Raw genomic sequence first — 22,014 nt, 5'->3', positions numbered from 1 at the left:
AATAACACAACATTGTAAAGCAATTATACCCCAATAAAGATTTAAAAAAAAGAACATGGGAGAATAGAGTTCCACCTTAAAAAAAACACAAAAAACTTTAAACACATTTTCTATGACAACTTAATTTTTGTTTTGAGCCCATTCCATAGGAAGGGTAGACACAATCTCAGTCAATTAAGAACTTTCCCTCTTCAGGTGTGGAGAAAAGAGAATCCTCCTACACTGTTGGTGGGAATGTAAATTGGTGCAGCAGCTATGGAGAACAGTATGGAGATTCCTCGAAAAACTAAAAATAGAGTTACCATATGATCCAGCAATCCCACTCCTGCGCATATATCCAAACAAAACTATAATTCAAAAAATACATGCGCCCCTATGTTCATAGCAGCACTATTTACAACAGCCAAGATGTGGAAGCAACCTAAATGTCCACTGACAGATGAATGGATAAAGATGTGGTGGGACATCCCAAGTGGTCCAGTGGTTAAGACTCGTGCTTCCAATGCAGGGAGTGCAGGTTTGATCCCTGGTAGGGAACTAATATCCCACATGCCACGAGGCCAAAAAACAAACAAAAAAAAATAATACTCATAGAATAAATGGCATTTTTTAAAAAAGATGTGGTACAGTGGAATATTACTCAGCCATAAAAAGAATGAAATAATGCCATTTGCAGCTACATGGATGGACCTAGAGATCATCATACTAAGCAAAGCAAGTCAGAAAGAGGAAGACAAATACGATATGATATCACTTATCCATGGAATCTAAAATATGACATGAATGAACATATCTATGAAACAGAAACAGACTCACAGACACAGGAAACAGACTTGAGGTTGGTAGGGTGGGGTGGGGTGAGGGGGAGGGAGTTTGGGGTGAGCAGATGCAGACTATTATATAGAGAATGGATAAACAGCAAGGTCCTATTGTATAGCAGAGGGAACTATATTCAAAATCTTGTAATAAACCATAATGGAAAAGAAAAATAAAAAAAGAATTTTCCCTCTTCTGTAGGATTATTCTGAGTTTGGGGATGCTTGCACAGTGCCAAGGTGTGGTATTTGGAGGGAGCAGGCAAGTGATGGATGGGACTGAGGTTCTGGGCATCCGTCCACTCTGGTGTCAGCTGGGACGTCTACTGGCCCATCTGCCTCTTGGTCATCAGCAAGCCCTTTCTGACAATTACAGGTTCATCAGTATTTTGAAATACTTACTATGAAAAGTTAAATTATATCTAAAAATCTATTCACTTTATCACAGGAAATTTCAACATTATCTTTGTCATGAAAGAAAAGGAATTGCTGTAAGATTCTCGTAATAGAATTACAACTAGTAAAAAAAATTTTTTTTTTATTATATACTGTGTGAGTAAAGTTTTTCTCAAGAATTTGAAGAGATCATCATTTAAAGCTTTTGACCAAGATGGTGGTCAGCCATTTCAAGCACAACATTGGATGTTAAAAATTTCTGTTCATGGAATCAAGCTCAAGTCTTTTGTTAAGAAAATGGAAGAGACAGTATTTGGAAGTTGTGTACAAATCAAATATTTAAGAAGCATATGCTCTGTATTTTACTTTTCTTATCATAATTATATAATATACAAAATGGAATGATTTTTCACCAAGTATATATAGACTCCCTCCAAAGCACTAGCTTTCCCTAGAGTGCCCTACAAATGCTGTAGTTTCCTGTGTATGTCAAAACAAGTACGAGGTTGGGCAGCTGCACTACGGTGACATGTTACCTCTGATGCACATCATATAAGCTCCTTAGAGGATTTAGGCATATGCTTTTAGAAATGAAAGCTTTTTTTCTTTCTTCTTTTTTTTTTTTTGCCTTGTCACATCCCTACCATGGGGCAAAGAGCCTGCCTGGTTACTTGTTCTAAAGGAAAGACTAGAAAGAAAAAACAAAACAAAACATATAGAGGGTGGTAAAAGGGTACAAACTTTCAACTATAAGATGAATAAAGTCTGAGGATCTATAGTGGTGATTATAGTTGATAACACTGTAGGGTATACTTGAAATTTGCTTAGAGAGTGGAAATTAAATGTTTTCTCTCTCACACACACAAAATAAATACCTGAGGTGATAGAGGTATTAATTAACTAGAGTGGGAAATCCTTTCACAGTGCAAACATGTATCAAATCACTATGATGTACACTTTACTTCTGGCCACGCTGCGCAGCTTGCGGGATCTTAGTTCCCCAACCAGGGATTGAACCCACACCCTCGGCAGTGAAAGCGCGGAATCCTAACCACTGGACAACCAAGGAATTCCCATGACATACACTTTATTTTTTTAATATTATTTATTTATTTATTGTTTTGGCTGTGTTGGGTCTTTGTTGTTGTGCATGGGCTTTCTCTAGTTGCGGTGAGCCGGAGGTTACTCTTCATTGCGGTGCGCGGGCTTCTCATAGTGGAGGCTTGTTTTTGTTGCAGAGCACAGGCTCTAGGCACGCAGGCCTCAATAGCTGTGGCACTCAGGGACTCAGTAGTTGTGGCTCGCGAGCTCTAGAGCACAGGATCAGTAGTTGTGGCACACGGGCTTAGTTGCTCCGCGGCATGTGGGATCTTCCCAGACCAGGGCTTGAACCCGTGTCCCCTGCATTGGCAGGTGGATTCTTTACCACTGTGCCACCAGGGAAGTCCCCATGTACACGTTAAATGTCTTAAAATTTTGGCAATAGTACTTCAATAAAACTGAAATTTTCAAAAAATTTTTGAACTGGACATATGGTAATATCTATTGTATAAAAAGACTGTTCTTGAAATGTAGTCCACAGTCCATAAAGGGTCTCAGGCACCCATGCAGAGGGTCTGTGAGATCAAAGCACTTTTCATAACAATACTAAAATGTTATTTGCTCTTTTCATTTTCATTCTCTCATGAGAGAACAGTGCAGTTTTCCAGAAGCTACATATGTGATATGCTAACAGATTGACTGCAGAAGTTGATATGAGAATCCAGCATCTTCTATTAAGCCAGACATGAAAGGGATTTGCAGAAATGTAAAACAATGCCACCTTTTTCACTAATTGTTGTTTTAGAAAATATAGTTATTTTTCACAATAATGTTATTTATATTAATTTAAAATGTGTTTATTATAGTTATTTTTAAATGAATAGATATTTTAACTTCTTCAATTTTAATATCTAGTACATCATATATCACAGACATAACTACAAAAAAATTATTTGGGATCCTAATAATTTTTTTTGACATCTTTATTGGAGTATAATTGCGTTACACTGTTGCATTAGTTTCTGCTGCATAACAAAGTGAATCACCTATATGTATACATATATCCCCATATCCCCTCCCTCTTGTGTCTTCCTCCCACCCTCCCTATCCCACCCCTCTATGTGGACACAAAGCACCGAGCTGATCTCTCTGTGCTATGTGGCTGCTTCCCACTAGCTATCTATTTTACATTTGGTAGTGTATATATGTCCATGCCACTCTCTCACTTCGTCCCAGCTTACCCTTCCCCCTCCCCATATCCTCAAGCCCATTCTCTACGTCTGCGTCTTTATTCCTGTCCTAGCCCTAGGTTCTTCAGAAACATTTTTTTCTTTTTCTGTTAGATTCCATATATATGTGTTACCATACGGTATTTGTTTTTCTCCTTCTGACTTATTTCACTCTGTATGACGGACTCCATGCCCATCCACCTCACTACAAATAACTCAATTTTGTTTCTTTTTATGGCTGAGTAATAGTCCATTGTATATATGTGCCACATCTTCTTTATCCATTCATCTGTCAATGGAAACTTAGGTTGCTTCCATGTCCTGGCTGTTGTAAATAGTGCTGCAATGAACATTGTGGTACATGACTCTTTTTGAATTATGGTTTTCTCAGGGTATGAGCCCAGTAGTGGGATTGCTGGGTCATATGGTAGTTCTATTTTTAGTTTTTTAAGGAAACTCCATACTGTTCTCCATAGTGGCTGTATCAATTTACATTCCCACCAACAGTGCAAGACGGTTCCCTTTTCTCCACACCCTCTCCAGCATTTATTGTCTATAGATTTTTTGATGATGGCCATTCTGACCAGTGTGAGGTGATACCTCATTGTAGTTTTGATTTGCATTTCTCTAATGATTAGTGATGTTGAGCATCTTTTCATGTGTTTGCTGGCAATCTGTATATCTTCTTTGGAGAAATGTCTATTTAGGTCTTCTGCCCATTTTTGGATTGGGTTGTTTGTTTTTTGATATTGAGCTGCATGAGCTGCTTGTATATTTTGGAGATTAATCCTTTGTCAGTTGCTTCATTTGCAAATATTTTTTCCCATTCTGATGGTTGTCTTTTGGTCTTGTTTATGGTTTCCTTTGTTGTGCAAAAGCTTTGAAGTTTAATTAGGTCCCATTTGTTTATTTTTGTTTTTATTTCCATTTCTCTAGGAGGTGGGTCAAAAAGGATCTTGCTGTGATTTATGTCATAGAATGTTCTGTCTTTTTTTTTCTCTAAGAGTTTTATAATGTCTGGCCTTATATTTAGGTCTTTTATCTATTTTGAGTTTATTTTTGTGTACAGTGTTAAGGAGTGTTCTAAATTCATTCTTTTACATGTAGCTGTTCAGTTTTCCCAGCACCACTTACTGAAGAGGCTGTCTTTTCTCCATTATATATTCTTGCCTCCTTTGTCATAGATTAGTTGACCATAGGTGCGTGGGTTTATCCCTGGGCTTTCTATTCTGTTCTATTGATCTCTATTTCTGTTTTTGTGCCCATACCATACTGTTTTGATTACTGTAGACTTGTAGTATAGTCTGAAGTCAGGGAGCCTGATTCCTCCAGCTCTGTTTTTTGTTCTCAAGATTGCTTTGGCTATTCGGGATCTTTTGTGTTTCCATACAAATTATGAAATATTTTGTTCTAGTTCTGTGAAAAATGCCATTGGTAGTTTGATAGAGATTGCACCAAATCTGTAGATTGCTTTGGGTAATATAGTCCTTTTCACAATGTTTATTCTTCCAATCCAAGAACATAGTATATCTCTCCATCTGTTTTTATCATCTTTAATTTCTTTCATCAGTGTCTTACAGTTTTCTGCATGCAGGACTTTTGTCTCCTAAGGTAGGTTTATTTCTAGGTATTTTATTCTTTTTGTTGCAGTGGTAAATGGGAGTGTTTCCTTAATTTCTCTTTCAGATTTTTCATCATTAGTGTAGAAGAATGCAAGAGATTTCTGTGCATTAAGTTTGTATCCCGCTACTTTACCAAATTCATTGATCAGCTCTAGTAGTTTTCTGGTAGAATCTTTAGGATTATCTTTGTATAGTATCATGTCATCTGCAAACAGTGACAGTTTTACTTCTTTTCTTACTTGGAATTGCTCTATGTGTAAGGTTAGGTTGTTTATTTGAGATGTTTCTTGTTTCTTTTTTTCTTTCTTTTTTTTTTTTTTTGCGGTACATGGGCCTCTCACTGTTGTGGCCTCTCCCGTTGCAGAGCACAGGCTCCTGATACGCAGGTTCAGCGGCCATGGCTCACGGGCCCAGCCGCTCCGCGGTGTGTGGGAACCTCCTGGACCAGGGCACGAACCCGTGTCCCCTGCATTGGCAGGTGGACTCTCAACCACTGCACCACCAGGGAAGCCCTGTTTCTTGTTTCTTGAGGTAGGATTGTATTGCTATAAACTTTCTTCTTAGAACTGCTTTTGCTGCATCCCATAGGTTTTGGGTGGTCGTGTTTTCATTGTCATTTGTTTCTAGGTATTTTTTGGTTTTCTCTTTGATTTCTTCAGTGATCTCTTGGTTGTTTAGTAGCGTATTGTTTAGCCTCCATGTGTTTGTATTTATTACAGTTTTTTTCCTGTAATTGATATCTAGTCTCATAGCGTTGTGGTCAGAAAAGATACTTGATACAATTTCAGTTTTCTTATATTTACCAAGGCTTGATTTGTGACCCAAGATATGATCTATCCTGGAAAATGTTCCATGAGTACTTAAGAAGAAAGTGTATTCTGTTGTTTTTGGGTGGAATGTCCTATAAATATCAATTAAGTCCATCTTGTTTAATGTATCATTTAAAGCTTGTGTTTCCTTATTTATTTTCATTTTAGATGATCTGTCCATTGGTGAAAGTGGGGTGTTAAAAGTCCCCTACTATGATTGTGTTACTGTTGATTTCCCCTTTTATGGCTGTTAGCATTTGCCTTATGTATTGAGGTGCTCCTAATTTGGGTGCATATATATTTATAATTGTTATATCTTCTTCTTGGATTGATCCCTTGATCATTATGTAGTGTCCTTCTTTGTCTCTTGTAATAGTCTTTATTTTAAAGTCTATTTTATCTGATATGAGTATAGCTACTCCAGCTTTCTTTAGATTTCCATTTGCATGGAATATCTTTTTTCATCCCCCCACTTTCAATCTGTATGTGTCCCTAGGTCTGAAGTGGATCTCTTTAGACAGCATATATATGGGTCTTGTTTTTGTATCTATTCAGCCAGTCTATGTCTTTTGGTTGGAGCATTTAATCCATTTACATTTAAGGTAATTATCAATATGTATGTTCCTATTACCATTTTCTTAATCATTAGGGTTTGTTATTATAGGTCTTTTCCTTTTCTTGTGTTTTCTGTCTAGAGAATTTCCTTTAGCATTTGTTGTAAAACTGGTTTGGTGGTGCTGAATTCTCTTAGCTTTTGCTTGTCTGTAAAAGTTTTAATTTCTCTGTTGAATCTGAATGAGATCCTTGCTGGGTAGAGTAATCTTGATTTTAGGTTTTTCCCTTTCATCACTTTAAATATATCCTGCCACTCCCTTCTGGCTTGCAGAGTTTCTGCTGAAAGGTCAGCTGTTTACCTTATGTGGATTCCGTTGTATATTATTTGTTGCTTTTCCCTTGCTGCTTTTAATATTTTTTCTTTGAATTTAATTTTTGATAGTTTGATTAATATATGTCTTGGTGTGTTTCTCCTTGGATTTATCCTGTATGAGACTCTCTGCACTTCCTGGACTTGACTGACTATTTCTTTTTCCACGTTAGGGAATTTTTCAACTATAATCTCTTCAAATATTTTCTCAGTTCCTTTCTTTTTCTCTTCTTCTGGGACCCCTATAATTTGAATGTTGGCGCATTTAATGTTGTCCCAGAGGTCTCTGAGACTGTCCTCAATTCTTTTCATTCTGTTTTCTTTATTCTGCTCTGCAGTAGTTATTTCCACCATTTTGTCTTCCAGGTCACTTATCCGTTCTTCTGCCTCAGTTATTCTACTATTGATTCCCTCTAGAGAATTTTTTTTTTTTTTTGGTGGTTTGCGGGCCTCTCACTGTTGTGGCCTCTCCCATTGCAGAGCACAGGCTCCGGATGTGCAGGCTCAGCAGCCATGGCTCACGGGTCTAGCTGCTCCGCGGCATGTGGGATCCTCCCAGACTGGGGCACGAACCCATGTTCCCTGCATCGGCAGGCAGACTCTCAACCACTGCGCCACAAGGGAAGCCCCCCTCCAGAGAATTTTTAATTTCATTTATTTCGTTCTTCATCATTGTTTGCTCTTTAATTCTTCTAGGTCCTTGTTAAACATTTCTTGCATTTTCTCCATTCTATTTCCAAGATTTTGGATCATGTTTACTATCATTACTCTGGATGCTTTTTCAGGTAGACTGCGTATTTCCTCTTCATTTGTTTGGTCTGGTGGGTTTTTACCTTGCTCCTTCATCTGCTGTGTATTTCTCTGTCTTCTTACTTTTCTTAACTTACTGTGTTTGGGGTCTCCTTTTCACAGGCTGCAGGTTCATAGTTTCCTTTTTTTTTTTTGGTGTCTGCCCCCAGTGCACAAGTTTGGTTCATGTGTTGTGTAGGCTTCCTGGTGGAGGGGACTGGTGCCTGTGTTCTGGTGGATGAGGCTGGATCTTGTCTTTCTGGTGGGCAGGAACGCATCTGGTGGTGTGTTTTGGGGTGTCTGTGAACTTATTATGATTTTAGACAGCCTCTGCTAGTGGGTGGGTTTGTGTTCCTGTCTTGGTAGTTGTTCGGCATGGGGAGTCCACCACTGGTGCTTGCTGGTCGTTGAGTGAGCTGGGTGTTAGCATTGAGATGGAGGTCTCTGGGAGAGCTCTTACTGATTGATATTATGAGGGGCTGGGAGATCTCTGGTGGACCAATGTGCTGAACTTGGCTCTCCCACCTCAGAGGCTCAGGCCTGCCACTGGGCCAGAGCACAAAGACCAGTCTCCCAGCTTGGAAGTGGTGTTACTAGGGTTTGAACTGCTGCCTCTTCTAAGTCCAGCTCTTAGGCTCTGACAATACCCAGAAGAGCATGAGTCAGGAAATACAAACACTTATGTTCACTCTATCACCTTAAGAGCTGGGACAATTACTCCATATCTCCAGCCTCTGGTTTCCTTAGATCTTTTTTTTGTTTGTTTGTTTGTTTTCCTTTGTGCTTCATCTAGTTTCACTTGCTCATAGGGTGCTGCATGCAGAGGCCTCCACCTGGTACTTCAGACCAGAGTTCCGAGTGTGAAACTTTGCTCCCAGATGCTGCATTTTGGGCACTAGATACTGAATAGCCTCAGTCAGATTTTCAATTTTGCCCAAAGAGAATTTGTTGAGACCAACATTTGTGGCTAGTTTCCTAAGTCTCAACAGATAGACACACACAAAAACACTCCTGATTAGCTGCCTTCTGAGGATAAAGTGCTGAGCCATGGTCACCCTGAGTAATCTTCAGACAAAGCAATCCATGAAGGGAAGGGCTTTTAAAAAAACAGCTTCTTGTAAAAGTCAGTGGCAAAACATTTTGAAGACTATCACAGAAGTCCAAAGAATGTGCCTGGGAGTCTTAGCAAACTTGGTAGCCCTTCATTGTTCTACGGGAGATACAGCAATGCCCACGTAGGAGGGAGAGGGAGGCAGACGTGGCAGGGAGGCCCCAATAATTTATAATTGTGTAAAGGGTTCCTACGAGCAAAAACTTTGAGTACCACTTCCAAAGTTTCATTCTGCCACACATCTAGTATGGCAGAAAACTCTGCAACCACTGAAATGGAGCATGGAAACATATCTATTGAATGAAAAGATATCTTCTTTATTGTTAAATGGGTATGGTGTGATCCCATATTTAATTAAAATAAATGTGTGTGTGTGTGTGTGTGTGTGTGTGTGTGTATACCCATAGGGAAAAATGTATGGAAGGATACATGTCTATTAATGCTAATTATTTCTAGGTTATAAGATTATGAAGATATTTATTTTCTTTATTCCTTTTCTTTATATACTAATTTGAAACATTTTACTGTGGTAAAAAACACATAACATACAATTCACCATTTCAACCTCTTCAAGTGTACAGTCCAGTAGTGCTAAGTATATTCACATTGCTGTGAACCAGACCTCTAGATATTTTACACCTTGCAAATCTGAAACTCTATACTCAATAAACAAAAACTCCCTGTTCCCCCCAGCCCCCAGACACTGGCAACCACCATTCTACTTCCTGTTCCTATGAATCTGACTAATTTAGGAACCTCATAAAAGTGGAATTATAGAATATTTGGTTTTTGTGTGCGTGATTGGCTTATTTTACATAGCATAATATCACTTAGGTTCATCTATGTTATAGCATGTGACAGGATTTCCTTCCTTTTTAAGACAATAACATTTTATTGTATGTATATACCACATTTGTTTACATATTTATTCACTAATAGACATTTGAGTTGCTTCTAAACATACTAATTTTTTAAAGAACATGAATTCACTTTATAAATAGAAATAAAATAAGGCTATATCCATTTTGGAAAAAGACAACACATTCTCCCTCAAAAAGCACAGGTAACAAAGAGAAGGAAAGGGAGGTATAAAGGTCTTTAACTTAGCTGATCAGCCTATTGTGCAAGACTCCTGGGAATTTAGTCAACTATGAAGGAAAAGAAAAGATTGTCCATAATCTTGTCAATGAAAAATTAAGCAGTCGATCTAAGCAAGAAATGGAATATTTTATTTGAGCCAAATTTGAGGATTATAACTCAGGAAAAACATCTCAGAAAGCTCTGAGAACTTTAGAAGTCAAGGCAGAGTTACATTAATTTTTTGAGACCAAGGGCTGTACATCAAATGACATATTATTGACAGTTCACACAGTCCAGATCTAAGTGTCATCGTGACCCCTTACATGATCAAGAAGGAATGTTGTCTTTTAAGGTGTTGTCTTATTGGTGCTGGGAGGATGTTGCTCTTTTATGGTTGAGCAGGTATTTCTGCCTACGGGAGAGGTTTGCTCACTGCATAATGCAGATACACAGTGCACAGTGCGGGGAGAGAAGAGGGCAAAGGGCAGAGAACATTTTTTATATTTAAATTTTTCTTGTCTTGCCAAAAAATATGAACTTTACTTCACAATCTCAATATTCATGAAGAAGAAATAAGGGCTTAGACAGCTTCTTGACACATAAAATATAGAAATCTACCTAGAAGCTTAGGATTTCCCAGGCGGTCCAGTGGTTAAGACTTCGCCTTCCAGTGCAGGGGGTGTGGGTTTGATCCCTGGTCGAGGAACTAAGATCCCACATGCCTCGCTGCCAAAAAGCCAAAACATAAAAACAATATTGTAACAAATTCAATAAAGACTTTAAAAATAGTCCACATCAAAAAAAGAAAATCTTAAAAAAAAAAGAAATCTACCTAGAACCTGCAATTTACTCTAATTTGACCTTTCACTCTGAATACAGGAGTCTACCTTTCCCACTATCTCCCCCACACTCTCTCCTCTCCAATTTAATACAAGAAATCTCATCTAGACCGTCTCTGACTTTCTCACAGGCTGCACGTGTATGATCAAGGGGTCTGAGAGTTTACTGTACCATAAGGGGGATGCTGTCCCCAGAGAGCTAAAACCATTGTAAAATCCTTCATTGCACCTCACCTTTTAGACAACCTGATGGTGTATTTCTAGCATTCTTTTTTTAAATGCCCATACAAACCTTTTCAAAGCTTTTTATTATGGACAATTTCAAATATATACAAAAGATAAAGAACAAAATGCCCCTCTATTTCATTTCTCTGTTGCTGCATAACCCCAAATTTTATGATAGAAATCAAGAACCATTTTACCATGTTCATGGATTCTAAAGGTCAGGAATTTGGACAGCACAGAGCAGAGATGGCTTATTTCTGCTTCACAATGTCTGGTGCCTCAAGTGAAAAGAACAGAATGGTTGGTGTGATTTGAATCACCAAGGATGGAATCATCTGGAGGTTTCTTCACTCACAGATCCGTCCAGGTGCTGGGGTGACTTCGAGGCTGAATTTAGGTGAGGTTGTCGACTGGAGCATCTGTACATGGCCTCTCCATTTGACTTGGGCTCCTCATAATATGGCAACTGGGTTTCCAGATGGAACATCCTGAGAGGGAGTGTCTGGAGAGCAAGTGTACCAAGGGAATCAGGTGGGAGCCATGTGGCTTTTATGACCTAGCCTTTGAAGTCACCTTGTGTCATTCCTCTTATGCCATATTGATCAAAGTCATTATAAGCCTGCCTAATTTTCAAAGGGAAGAAACATAGATCCCCACCTTTCTATGGGAGGTTGGATAGGTCAAATTACAGAAGGATATGTGGTTTGGGAAATACTGTTTCCATATTTAGAAAATAAAATCACATACCCATCACCCAGCATCAATAATCATTCACTCACAGTCAATCTTTTTTTTTTTATTATTCTTTGTCCTTGATTTTATCTTATTTTTTAAAATATTTATTTATTTATTTTGCCTGTGCCGGGTCTTAATTGTGGCACGCAAGTTCATAGTTGCAACATGCGAACTCTTAGTTGTGGCATGCATGCGGGATCTAGATCCCTGACCCTGGGTCCCCTGCATTGGGAGTGCAGAGTCTTACCCACTGAACCACCAGGGAAGTCCCATCACTCTTGTTTCATCCATACCCAAACCCACTTCCCTCCTCCTGCTGAGTTTATTTTGAAGCAAATCCCAAACATCATATCACTGTACCCATAAACACCTTCAGTGTATATCTCTAAAACATAAAGATTCTTGAAAAACAGCCACAATGCCATTATCCCACCTTAAAAAAATTAACAATAACTTGTCTTGTATCATTAAATATTCAGTCTGTGTTTCCCTAGTTGCCTCATAAATTTTTTAAAACAAAGTTTGTTTGTTTGAGTTGGGATTGGAATCAGGTTATTTCTAGCATTTTTTGAATAGAGTCTTTAATATAAATTTTTCCTTCAGAACTGAATGCACATTTGGCCTGAGTATGTCTGAAGAGCTTCAGATTGAGGATAAAAATTTGTATCTAGGTGCAGCCCCTGTGGGACACAGTGTGGGGATTCCTCAGAAAACTAGAAATAGAATTACCATATGATCCAGCAATCCCACTCCTGGGCATATATCCAGACAAAACTATAATTCAAAAAGATACATGCACCCCTATGTTCATAGCAGCACTATTCACAATAGCCAAAACATGGAAACAACTTAAATGTCCATCAACAGATGCATGGATAAAGAAGATGTGGTACATATACACAATGGAACACTACTCAGCCATAAAAAAGAACAAAGTAATACCATTTGTAGCAACATGGATACAACTAGAGATTATCATACTAAGTGAAGTAAGTCAGAAAGAGAAAGACAAATACCATATAATATCACTCATATGTGGAATCTAAAATATGACAGAAATGAACCTATATATGAAACAGAAACAGAATTGTGGACATAGGGAACAGACTGGTACTTGCCAAAGGGGAGGGGGTTGGGGGAGGGATGGAGTAGGAGGGTGGGGTTAGCAGATGTAAGCTTTTATATACAGAATGGATAAATAACAAGGTCCTACTGTATAGCACAGAGAACTATATCCAATATCCTATGATAAACCATAATGGAAAAGAATATATTAAAAAAAAGAAACACTATAAAAATATATGCATTACTGAATCACTTTGTTGTACATCAGTAATTAACACAACATTGTAAATCAACTATACTTCAATTTAAAAAATGCAAAAAAAAAAAAAGATTTTTCTCTATCAGCACACCTAACGATTTCCCACCTGGTTGCAAATGAAGTAAGTTAATGAGATGCATGCTTCTCAGCAATAGTATTTTCCATTTTCTATTCTTTTTATGAAATAATGACAAAATCTAATGCAATATTCAAATAATTGCACAATCATGCCCGAACCAACTATTCAATGGAAGTTGTAGAAGCCATTGCCCGCCCAGCTCATGGAGCATTCCAACATGCACTTTGGCCACAATCTGGACGCAAACAGTAGCCATTACAATGCCTAAGTCACCAGCACTAAATCAGTTCCATCACAAGGACAGTTTCCTACACAGGCCACCTTCCTTATTAACTGTTTATCTGGAGTCAACAAAGCAGGAAATACTTTCACCCCACTTCATAGCACTTATTTCTTGAGAGGGCCCCAAACTACCTGAAGCCTGGACCCAAGTCAAGAACATAGTAGAGAGTCTGTCTTACATATAGTATGGGGGTAGGACACCTCCTCCCTATCTCCCAACCATTTACTTATTTCCAATGCATTTGCTGGAAATTTCCTTCTTTGCCCATATTTGTATTGTTTATACTGTTTATAGAACCTGGAGATAATAATAAATAATGTCCACTTCACTCACTTCATTGTGCTTTTTTTGGCATAACTATAATTAACAGGGTCTTCCAGGGCCTTCACCATCCCAGAGACAGGTGACCAAAATTGGGCTGTCAGCTTTCCTCTGGGGATCTTTGAATAATCCTTCAGCCTACACCACAGTAACCTACCTGGTTACTGTGTGTGACCATTGGGACTTATAAATCCTTATTCTAGGGACACTTCCTGCTTTCTCTGACACCCCTAGGCTCACTTCCTGGCCCCAAGTACCTACTTCCCTACAGACACAGAGTGAAATACATATTTATAAGGTATACATAGACATAAACTTAATAGAAAAAAACTGGGAACCCAGTCTAGAGCTATAGAGAAATGCACATCCATGTTCTATGAACAGACATACACACAAGAGAGGAAACAGAACATCTATAGTTTACTTTTTAAAATATAAATCTGGGACTTCCCTGGTGGTGCAGTGGTTGGGAATCCACCTGCCAATGCAGGGGACATGGGTTCAAGCCCTGGTCCGGGAAGATCCCACATGCTATGGAGCAACTAAGCCTGTGCACCACAACTACTGAGCCTGCGCTCTAGAGCCCGCGAGCCACAACTACTGAACCCGTGCGCCTAGAGCCCGTGCTCCACAACAAGAGAAACTACCGCAATGATAAGCCCGCACACCACAACGAAGAGTGGCCCCCACTCGCCGCAACTAGAGAAAGCCCACACGCAGCAACGAAGACCCAACGTGGCCAAAAAAATTTTTTAATAAAAAAATAAAATGAAATATAAATCTGATCATATCACATCCCCTCTCTGCCTGCTGAAAGCTTGAAGCCCTTCCAGAGCTTCAACCCCATCACTGCAAGGATATTGCAAGACCCTGCAATGCCAGTCCCCTCGCTCTCTCTGTCCAGCTTCCCTAGACTTCTCTTAACCTCTTCCTTCCTGGCTCCCTCATCCTTGCACATGCCATCCCCTTGGCCTTGAATGCTTCCCAGCCCCCAACTTTGCCAAGTTGTTTACTCATCTTTCAGCTCTCGACTTGTTTTATCTCCATTGGAACTCTCCCACCCACACAAATTCAAATCTTCCAACATACCCATGTAAACCACCATGATCATCTTTGAAACATCTGTCACACTTGCAATTTCACTTCTGTGTGATTTTTATGTTTTAATACCATCTGCCTCCCCAGGGAGACTGAGAGCTGCAGAGTGCAGGGACCCCTCCTGCTTGCTACTTCCTGCTGCCCAGCCCACTGCTTGACACATGATAGGCACCCAATACATTTTTGAATGATTAGATGAATAAACAAATATGTGAAAGCACCTTGAAGAGTAACATATGCTCAGTGCATGTTAACTTCCTTCTTTCCAGTCTCTAGCATATATTTGTTTTTAGTTTCCCCTTGTTTTAGAGTATAGTTTGATCGTCGAAAAATTAAAAGTAAAACTTTAGTAAGTCTTAACCCAATAACTGAAAACAACATATTATCTGTGTACTATTTACACAGTCTGAAGGGAGTCACAAATGCCTGAGAGATTGCCATCACTAAGGGATTTCTACATTAGGAAAATCTTAATTTTCTAGACAGACAAGTGAAAAGATTATTATTTTCTGAAGACGCCCTGCAGTCAGCTGTTGTCTTACAAGTGTTTGTAGTCGTTGACCTGGTAAACTTTCTGTGAGTCCCTTTTAGGCTTTTAGTTCGATGCCACTACTGAAAGTCAATCCAAGGCCACATGGAAATGATGCTACATCATAACTATTAAATGATTCGCATGCACTGGTCATAGTTCATTTAAAGGTTTTTACTTCTAAATCATTATCGTCACATAATTTGTGAGTCACTAAATCTGGGAGATAATAGTGGAAAACCTCTGGACCTAGAATCAGAAAGCTGGGTCCAAATCTACTTTACAAGATTATTATGAAGATTAAATGAGTAATAATAATAACTCATCTGTTGAACACGTACTTCATACTGCATATGGAGCTAGATGTGTTACATATATTAGGTTAAATGAGTCTTAAAAGAAGCACTGTGAAATATGTATTATTACACCCAGTTTCCAAATGAGGAAGCTGAGGCTCTGGGAAGTTGAAAAACTGGCCCAAGCTTCCACACCCTTCCAAGCTGCAGGCCTCAGATGCATGTAAAAGGGCTCTAGCTAGGATGTGTGTAAGCTGGACTTGCCATAAAAATATAAGGTATCTAATTATAAAGTCTCTCTGAAATGACAAGTTCTTTTAATATTACCACATAGTCTCCCTTCTATGTGCCTGTATATTCTTATCTGGCGCAGTGAATCAAACCAGCTTAGATCCAGGAGCTGGGAACTCATCTGATCTCAGCCATCATTTATGCAAGTTGCTTTTCTTCACTTCCTCATTTATGTTTTCTCAGTTTCCATATTAGTAACTCACATGGGGACCGCACTGACCCACATCTCACCATGTCACAAGGATTTACTATTTAGAAAACTTGCCATATCAGTTTTCAAAATCGCCCAAATATTCCAAAGAAATTGGTGTGATTTGCCCCATGACAACAGGGGCATGGGTGGAGTGGGGTAGGTTGTATGAACAAAGGCAGAAAAGGAGCCCAGGCATCTGCTTTTCCATCTTCATGTCTGTGGCCATATGATCCCCTGGTAGCTTGGTGTTTATATATGAATTTTTTTCTTATGTGTAATTGTAGGCTAGAAACCTGATTCAGATTGCACAGTTGCTAAGTAATGGATACATACACACAAAATCTCCAAACTGTAACCTTCTCAATTAACTATACATTTAACTTTTAATGGGAATTCTCTGGAATTCTGCAGTGGTTAGGACTCAGCACTTTCACTGCCGGGACCCGGGTTCGGTCTCTAGTCAGGGACTTTGGGGGACTTTGGGGGACCTAAGATCACACGAGCCACGCAGCACGGGGGAAAATCTTTTAAATTGCTTAAGAATAGACAGATCTATGAAAATTAGACATAAATCTCAAAACAATCCATTTTTATTTATTACTTTATTGGTGGTACAATCTAAGCAGAAAAATCTAAGGGTTTTGGTGTCATTTGCTTACTCAATATTGACTGGATGCCTACTAAGTGCCAAGCACGGTGCTGTGAGCTTCGGGACAAGACAAACCCCATCTCTGCTTTCACAGAGTTTATAATCCAGGAGGTGAGGCCAACGTGGAACAATACAATACTAACAAATGTGGTAAGTTCTAGCAAGTTCAGGATGCTGTAAGAGTGTGTCATGGGGAGAATTCAGCTGTCTGGAGATTCAGGCAAAGTGTCTTTGAGGAAGTTACGTTTCAGCTGAGACAGACTGCCATCTGCTCCGGGTTGTGTAAATGCATTCCCATCCCAATTCTGACCCTTGGACATGTTAATGTCTCAGAGCTTGGGTCCTCACCTGTAAAATGAGGATAATGCCCACTTGTCAGCGCTGTGGGAGTGAAAGAGAATACAAGGTAAAGCACCTCCTGCGGTATCAGGCATGTAGTAAGCCCGAAGTGCATGGCGCTTGGTGTAATTACATACCAATGTAGGCATCAAAGGGAAACTGAAGAAAAGTTTGGCCAACAGCTAAAGGTAAATGTATGGAGGGGAAACTTGGCAAAGTCCCCAGATTCAAGGGACAGTCGTTACCCCACACTTGTATGGAGGCTGTATGTCCCGAGTTTCAGATATTGGGACACCTAATACTTTAAGGCTCTGCTAAATACTGTTTTCATGAGAAATTGATAAGAAATATTTGGAGTTAATCTCTTTCTAGGTGTATGTTAGCCAATGCTCAGATTTTTTTCCTGGCAAAAGATGCCTGGGAAACAGCAGTCCCGCCAGAGGACACATAGTTAATCAGATTTTGGCAAGCTCAAGGAACAGGCAAGTGTTCAGAAGCCAGATGAGAAGGGAAGCGATAAATGCTCACTGGAGGCTTTAGTTGAGGTCAGAAGACCAGGCGCCACAGGCGAGGACCTGGAAGAGGGCACCACTGGCGTTCTCACCAGCGCTCACCGGACATTGTGCTTCAGGAAGGCGATCCGGGATGCCCAGCGCTCCTCCCCGGGAGCTCCCTCCCCAGGCCTCCCGGGCGCTTGGATCCTAGCCACGTCCTCACCCTTTAAATAGGTGTGGGTGGTTTCTTAAGTGGACGTGACCACCGCCGAGGGGAAAGCGCGAAAGGAGGTGGGAGCGAGCGGGGAGGCGGGGCGGGTGGAGAGGGAGCAGTGGGAGGGGTGAGGAGTGAGAGGGCGGCGGAAAGGAGAGAAGGACGCTGTGGCCGGGCAGGAGGAAGTGCGCCGGGTCTCGACGGTCGCTGCGCACCCCTGGCGGGTGGGGCCGCCAGGTGAGCCCGAGATGCTGCTGAGCTGGAAGCCCGGGCTGCCGCTGCGGCTGCTGCTGCTCCTGGGGCCGCTGTGTCCCTGCTCCCCGGGCGCCCTGGCGGAACTCGCGCCAGCTGAGGACGTCGTGGTGCTGGTTTTCTCCACCGAGCGGCCAGTGCATCTGGTGAGTCCCGCGTTCCTGTCCTTCACCATCGACGCCAATCTGGCCACGGACCCGCGGTTCCTCACCTTCCTGGGGTAAGTGCGGGCCTGCGGGCCCTTGTCCTCTCTCCTGCCCTGCTGACATCACGCCCGCCCTGCCGGCCGCTCTCTTCTCTATACTCCGGGACCTTCTCATCTCTGTCTCTCTCTCTCTCTTTTTCTCCCCAGCCCACACCCTGCAGGTCCCCCAAACCCTTGTTTTCTGCCTTCATTCATTCAGCAAGTGTTGCCTGAGTGCCAACTAAAGGCCAGGTATTAGGGGAAACTGAGGAAAGAAACTTCCCATCTGCCCCAGAAACTCGCCGGAAGGAGGGGGCCCGGCAAGTGCACCTGGAGGGCTTTGAGCATTTGAATTTGCTGCACCTTGTAGGACAAGTAACACTGTGCGCCAGGCTTCAGTCTCTTAAACTCTGTTAGTAAGGTTAAAGGAAAAAAACAACTTTTTCCTTGGGGGAGGGGTGGGGGAAGGAAAAGGCCACAAAGGAGAATAAGCTTACTTATTCTATAATAAGACTTTTAAAAAGCAGTTTTACGTTCACAGCAAAATTGAGCACAAGGTACACAGATTTCCCATACTACGCTCTTTAAAAATTTTTTTAATATCACATCAGTGAGACCTGGAAGACTATTTCAGTGACTTACAGAGCCTTAATAAAAAGCTCTCTCTCCAAGAGATGTGCAAGATGTGGCGCTGCTTTACTAGCTGTAATTTTTTTTCTCACTTGAGAAAGACTGAGCCTAGTGCAGGTTCACTGGCCCCTGCCCATGAGTGCAGGCTGATTCCAAGACAGGGCGCCACAGGGACAGACCCAGGTCATCTAGGCCACTCATCTAGGTCATGAGAGCCTCCAGAGATGACCATACCTCAACCAGCACAAACAACTCGAATCCTGCCATTGCCAAACACCTACAGGCTGGGCTTTCTGTGCCCACACCTTCAGCTGCTATTGCTAATTTCAGTCACTTCCTTTGCAAATAAAAGCAGATAGTCTAAGGTTGCGAGATTGGCAGTGAGACCAGCCTTGGTTCCCAGCTCTGTCCAAACCGGTGGCTTGGTTTTTACAGGTTGCTTGGCAGCTCCAAGCCTCGATTTCTTCAACTGTAGAATGGAACTTCTAAAACCTTCCTGTAGAATTGCTATGAGCATTGGATGAGATAATAAATAAGCACTTAGTGTTTGACAGTGCTCAAAATTTGTTAATTGCTTCTTCCTGGAAATTGGTGAGTATTTGCTAACAATTCATCAGTTCTCTGTGCATTTCTTTCAATGGTAGTTAACCTCTATCTTTCCCCATGTGGCAAGAAAGGAAGAATTTCCTGGTGGAAAGGAGTTCCCACTTTTTCCCCTTTCCCTTATGGAAAGTGAGCTGATATCAGGCAGAAGCTGGCTGAGAGACAGAAGGATTATTCTGGTGAAACACTGAACTAGAGGGCTCCATATCTGAGGACCCCAGGCCTAGCTTGGGATGGGGGTGGGGGGTGGTGGTGATAGGGGAAGAGAGGGTGTGAGGTGCCTTACTGCAAACAGAAAGATTAAGTAAATGACCATTTATTGAATGTGAGAAGTACTTCACGTACTTCTTGAAATGTGAGAACTTAAGCCCTTTTCTGCTGCTGCAGCCAGCATATACCCTACCCCTCCCCAAGGAGGAGAGTTTGGGTATCCCTTCCTGGAGACACAAGTCCAAAATAAAAAACCTACAGTATGACTTTTGGGGTCCAGGCCTGATCACCCTGCAGGCAAGCTAACCAACTTGATAGCAATGCTCCCCATCCCCAAACACACACAGAACTTCCATTCTTCTGAAACACATCTCTTAATTTCCCATAGCACTCTTTCTTCCCCCCTGGTCTCCACCTTTTTGTTAAAGGCTGGAGGATAATGAAACCAAAAAAGCATGGCATGCAATCAATAAGACTGTTTGTTTACAAAATACAATGTATTCCTGTTCATATGGGCTTCTCTCCAGGGCTGGCTCCTGACCCCTCCAGGTCCCTTCCCTGAGCAGAAGCTGTTTTCCATGCCTACTCCCCAGAGGCATCCACACAGTTCTCATCTGAGACCTTAAGGACTGCAGCTCAAAGAGGAATGAGCTCCCTCCCCTTCTCACCTGAGACGGAGCTTCTGAATTAGGGTTTGAGGGTCCATCTCCCCAGGATGGCTGTCACAGTGCCCAAAGTGACCTGGCCATCTCAGAAGACAGAATATTTAGCTTCCATCTCAAAAGACAACACAGGGCTTATCATCTATCACAGGAGCGGAGAGTCAGATGGGCATTGTTGTATTTCAGTTCCTCAAGAGTGAAGCTGCTTGGGTGAAGATGGCAAGAGCTGAGCAGATGAAAGCTGAAGTACTAAGAAGGGAAGGATTATAAAAATAGCTGGCACTAATTGAACCGCTGTCATAGGCCAGGCCCTGTTCTAAGCATCTCCTAGGCACTAATTCATTTAGTCCTTGCTACAAAACTGTGAGGTCAGTACTGTCATCATCCCCATTTTTAAAATGAAGAGATTGAGGCCTAGGGAGATTCAACAACTTGCCCATGGTCAGCCAACTATGACATGAAGGAACAGAATTTGAAGCCAGATGCTAATTGTAGACACACGAGTACACAAAAAGAAAATAAAGTAGTTCATATTTTTTAAAGGCAGCAGAGGAGGAATGGTAGAAAAAGATTGTCTGGAAATAAATTGAGACACTGATGTAATGAAAAGAAGCACTGTCTTGAGAACAGGAGAATCATGGCCCATATCGCTACGGTACTTCAAAAGAGGCCTAAGCAAATTCAGTCAGATGGCACGGTTCTGGTTTCCCATGGTGGCAAACAGATGTGTTTTGGGTTTGTTTTTTTTTTCCCCCACATTTGCAGTTAAAGAACATGGAGTACACAGAACTTAAATGCCAATGGTAGAACAATCTGGAATCAGAAAGGAGCATCTTTTCAGTTTGCCCTCTTCCTGGAGGTAACTCATCAACCCAGTCAAAAACTTCCTAAACCCAACTACATGCAGAGCTCCCAAGGGGCCCTGGCCCTCAAAGATGGGAGGACAGAGACCAGCAGGGCTAAACAGAAATAGAATGTGGGCCTCATGAGTAGGCCACATAATGTAATTTAAAGTTTTCTAGTAGCCATATTAAAAAAGGGAAAACAGAAACAGGTAAAATTAATTTTAATAATATATTTTACTAAACACCAAATATCCAAATTACTATCATTCAACATGTAATCAACACAAAATATTAATCAGATATTTTACATTCTTTTTCAAACCAAGTCTTCAAAGTCTGGTGTATGTTTTATATTCCCAGCACATCTCAGTTCAGACTAGGCACATTTCAAGCTGCATGTGGTTACTGCCTTGGCAGTGCAGCCACATTTCAATACAAGCACTGTTCACTAATCCAAGGTAAAAATTAGAGCGCCGAGTCAGTGGTAGAAATCACAGAGCAAAAACGGTGATGCTACACAGCGATTGCAGTGATAATGCAGCTGTGCTTGCATTTCATAAGGATTTGCCTATTTTATTTCAGCAAAGTTCATCCCTTCTTGCCAATTTGATAAATATTTATTATTAGTAACTTTCAATAATCAGATTCCTGCATCTTCATGGACAAAGTTGCTTTCCATATTAGAAAAGCACTTATTATCAATGTCAAATGCATGTTTTGATAAGCAATGTTGGAAATAACCTCAGGCCCTCTTTGTGCCTGTTGCTGAGAGAAAGAACCACAGCCAGAGAAACAGAAAACTGAGAACAATCAACAAGCCATAGGCTCATAGTTTCTGACCCCTGAGACTCTGCGCTTCCCCCTGGTTGAGCAGCGCTCACTGTTTCCTTCCTCCACAAAGT

General features: G+C 41.0%; 1 protein-coding gene across 3 annotated transcripts in view; it reads left to right on the top strand.

Annotated features, from left to right (window-relative positions):
- The first annotated feature begins 17,875 nt into the window (after positions 1-17,875).
- The window catches only part of HPSE (heparanase), a 33,958-nt gene continuing 29,819 nt past the window's right edge, over positions 17,876-22,014 (top strand). Inside the window, exon 1 of one of the 3 annotated variants that reach the window (XM_027087560.1) lies at positions 17,876-18,198. In XM_027087560.1, coding sequence (XP_026943361.1) covers positions 17,975-18,198 — 224 coding nt within the window. In that variant the 5' untranslated portion in view covers positions 17,876-17,974. The remainder of the gene's footprint in view (positions 18,199-22,014) is intronic. The other 2 variants (XM_027087559.1, XM_027087558.1) reach the window with 2 other exon arrangements.

Source organism: Aethalodelphis obliquidens, unplaced genomic scaffold, assembly GCF_003676395.1.
Source record: "Aethalodelphis obliquidens isolate GAN/ISIS:26980383/991018 unplaced genomic scaffold, ASM367639v1 scaffold59, whole genome shotgun sequence".
NCBI lineage: Eukaryota > Metazoa > Chordata > Mammalia > Artiodactyla > Delphinidae > Aethalodelphis > Aethalodelphis obliquidens.
Note: the sequence above shows the minus strand (reverse complement) of the source record. Positions and strands in the feature narration are given on the sequence as shown.